The following is a 2,500-nucleotide window of genomic DNA, read 5'->3' as shown; positions in this document are numbered from 1 at the left end:
TAGGCTAGACTGTTCTGTTTACTGCTGTCGGACACTGTTTAGGCTATAGTGTTTACTACTGTCTGACACTGTTTAGGCTATACTGTTTACTACTGTCGGAGACTGTTTAGGCTATACTGTTCGTTCATTGACACTGTTTAGGCTATACTGTTCGTTCATTGACACTGTTTAGGCTATACTGTTCCTTCATTGATGGCTATTTTATCTTATTTATTGTTTTTTATAACATCGAGTATGGAAGCTGCAAACGTAATCTTGTTGTTCTTGTGCAATGACAATGAAGTTATTCTATTCTATTGTAGATGAAAATATGACACTAAGAGTTATGTGTGAACCAGGTCTCGTATCCATTCCAGTCCACTTATTTCACGTAACTAGCATTTCATATAATATCATATAATATCTAATATCATTTTTTTGGTGCCCTGATTCACAGAACAGGAAGTGATGTCGGAGCACTTCCTGCCTGCCCTGGCCTATGTGCTGGTGCGCTGCAATACCCCTCTGCTCCTGCTGGAGGTGCTGTACATGATGGAGCTGCTCCAGCCGTCATGGCTGACAGGAGAGGGTGGGAGTGCACTGCTAAATCAACACAAACACATTCACACACAAACAGCTAAATCAACACAAACACATTCACACACACAGCTAAATCAGCACAAACACATTCACACACACAGCTAAATCAGCACAAACACATTCACACACACAGCTAAATCAACACAAACACATTCCCACACACATATTCACACACACAGCTAAATCAACACAAACACATTCCCACACACAGCTAAATCAACACAAACACATTCACACACACACATTCACACACACAGCTAAATCAACACAAACACATTCCCACACACAGCTAAATCAACACAAACACGTTCACACACACACAAAGCTAAATCAACACAAACACATTCACACACACAGCTAAATCAGCACAAACACATTCACACACACAGCTAAATCAACACAAACACATTCACACACACAGCTAAACCAACACAAACACATTCCCACACACAGCTAAATCAACACAAACACATTCACACACACAGCTAAATCAACACAAACACATTCACACACACAGCTAAATCAACACAAACACAGTCACACACACACAGCTAAATCAACACAAGCACATTCCCACACACAGCTAAATCAACACAAACACATTCACACACACAGCTAAATAAACACAAACACATTCACACACACAGCCAAATCAACACAAACACATTCCCACACACAGCTAAATAAACACAAACACATTCCCACACACAGCTAAATCAACACAAACACATTTCCACCCACACAAAGCTAAATCAACACAAACACGTTCACACACACAGCTAAATAAACACAAACACATTCCCACACACAGCTAAATCAACACAAACACGTTCACACACACACAGCTAAATCAACACAAACACATTCCCACACACACAGCTAAATCAACACAAACACATTCACACACACAGCTAAATCAACACAAACACATTCACACACACAGCTAAATCAACACAAACACATTCCCACACACAGCTAAATCAACACAAACACATTCCCACACACACAGCTAAATCAACACAAACACATTCCCACACACAGCTAAATCAACACAAACACATTCACACACACAGCTAAATAAACACAAACACATTCCCACACACAGCTAAATCAACACAAACACATTCCCACACACACAGCTAAATCAACACAAACACATTCACACACACAGCTAAATCAACACGAACACGTTCACACACACTTGCATTTTTATGTTCATGCATGGAAATAACTACTAGTGTACACTATAATAATAAAGACGTGTCTATATACAGTATGTGTCTTATATCTATACATAGTATGCTATGGAGAATCCTTGTAAATCCCCTCCCATCTCTGCTCTCATAGGTGGATATTATTTAACCAGTGCCTTCGCCAGCCTATGCCTGCTTCAGAGCCAGCCACAAGCCCCGCCCCCCGGCGGGATGACCAGTGAGGCCCAGGAGAAACTGAGGGAGTGGAGCCGGAGGCGTGGCCAGGAGAAAGACACACACGCACCATCCAATCAGAACCAGGTACACACACACACACACATACATACATACACACACACACACACACACACCTACACACACACACACACACACACACACAGAGACACACACACACACACACACATACACACACACACACACACACACACACACACACACACACACCACCCCCTAATCTGGGACTGAGATATACAGTCTTCACAAGTGTGTGTGTGTGTGTGTGTGTGTGTGTGTGTGTGTGTGTGTGTGTGTGTGTGTGTGTGTGTGTGTGTGTGTGTGTGTGTGTGTGTGTCATCTCCAGAGGCTGGTCCGTGTGCTCTACCAGGAGGGCGGTCAGAGCGTGCTGCGCACCCTGCAGTGGGGCGACGGTGAGCCTGCGTCCTCATTGGCTCTGAGCTGCGCCACGGCCTTCGCCGTCAGCCAACCGA

At 43.4% G+C, this 2,500-nt stretch overlaps 1 protein-coding gene across 1 annotated transcript in view; it reads left to right on the top strand.

Annotated features, from left to right (window-relative positions):
* The window catches only part of rin1b (Ras and Rab interactor 1b), a 41,695-nt gene that overhangs the window by 37,268 nt on the left and 1,927 nt on the right, over positions 1–2,500 (top strand). Inside the window, exons 9-11 of the mRNA XM_031585223.2 lie at positions 437–568; positions 1,927–2,093; positions 2,374–2,500. The exon at positions 2,374–2,500 is cut by the window's right edge and continues 1,927 nt beyond it. Coding sequence (XP_031441083.1) covers positions 437–568; positions 1,927–2,093; positions 2,374–2,500 — 426 coding nt within the window. The remainder of the gene's footprint in view (positions 1–436; positions 569–1,926; positions 2,094–2,373) is intronic.

The sequence above is a fragment of the Clupea harengus genome, chromosome 18 (genome assembly GCF_900700415.2).
Source record: "Clupea harengus chromosome 18, Ch_v2.0.2, whole genome shotgun sequence".
NCBI classification, from domain to species: domain Eukaryota; kingdom Metazoa; phylum Chordata; class Actinopteri; order Clupeiformes; family Clupeidae; genus Clupea; species Clupea harengus.
The sequence above is the reverse complement of the archived record's forward strand: the minus strand, read 5'-3'. Positions and strand labels throughout refer to the sequence as shown.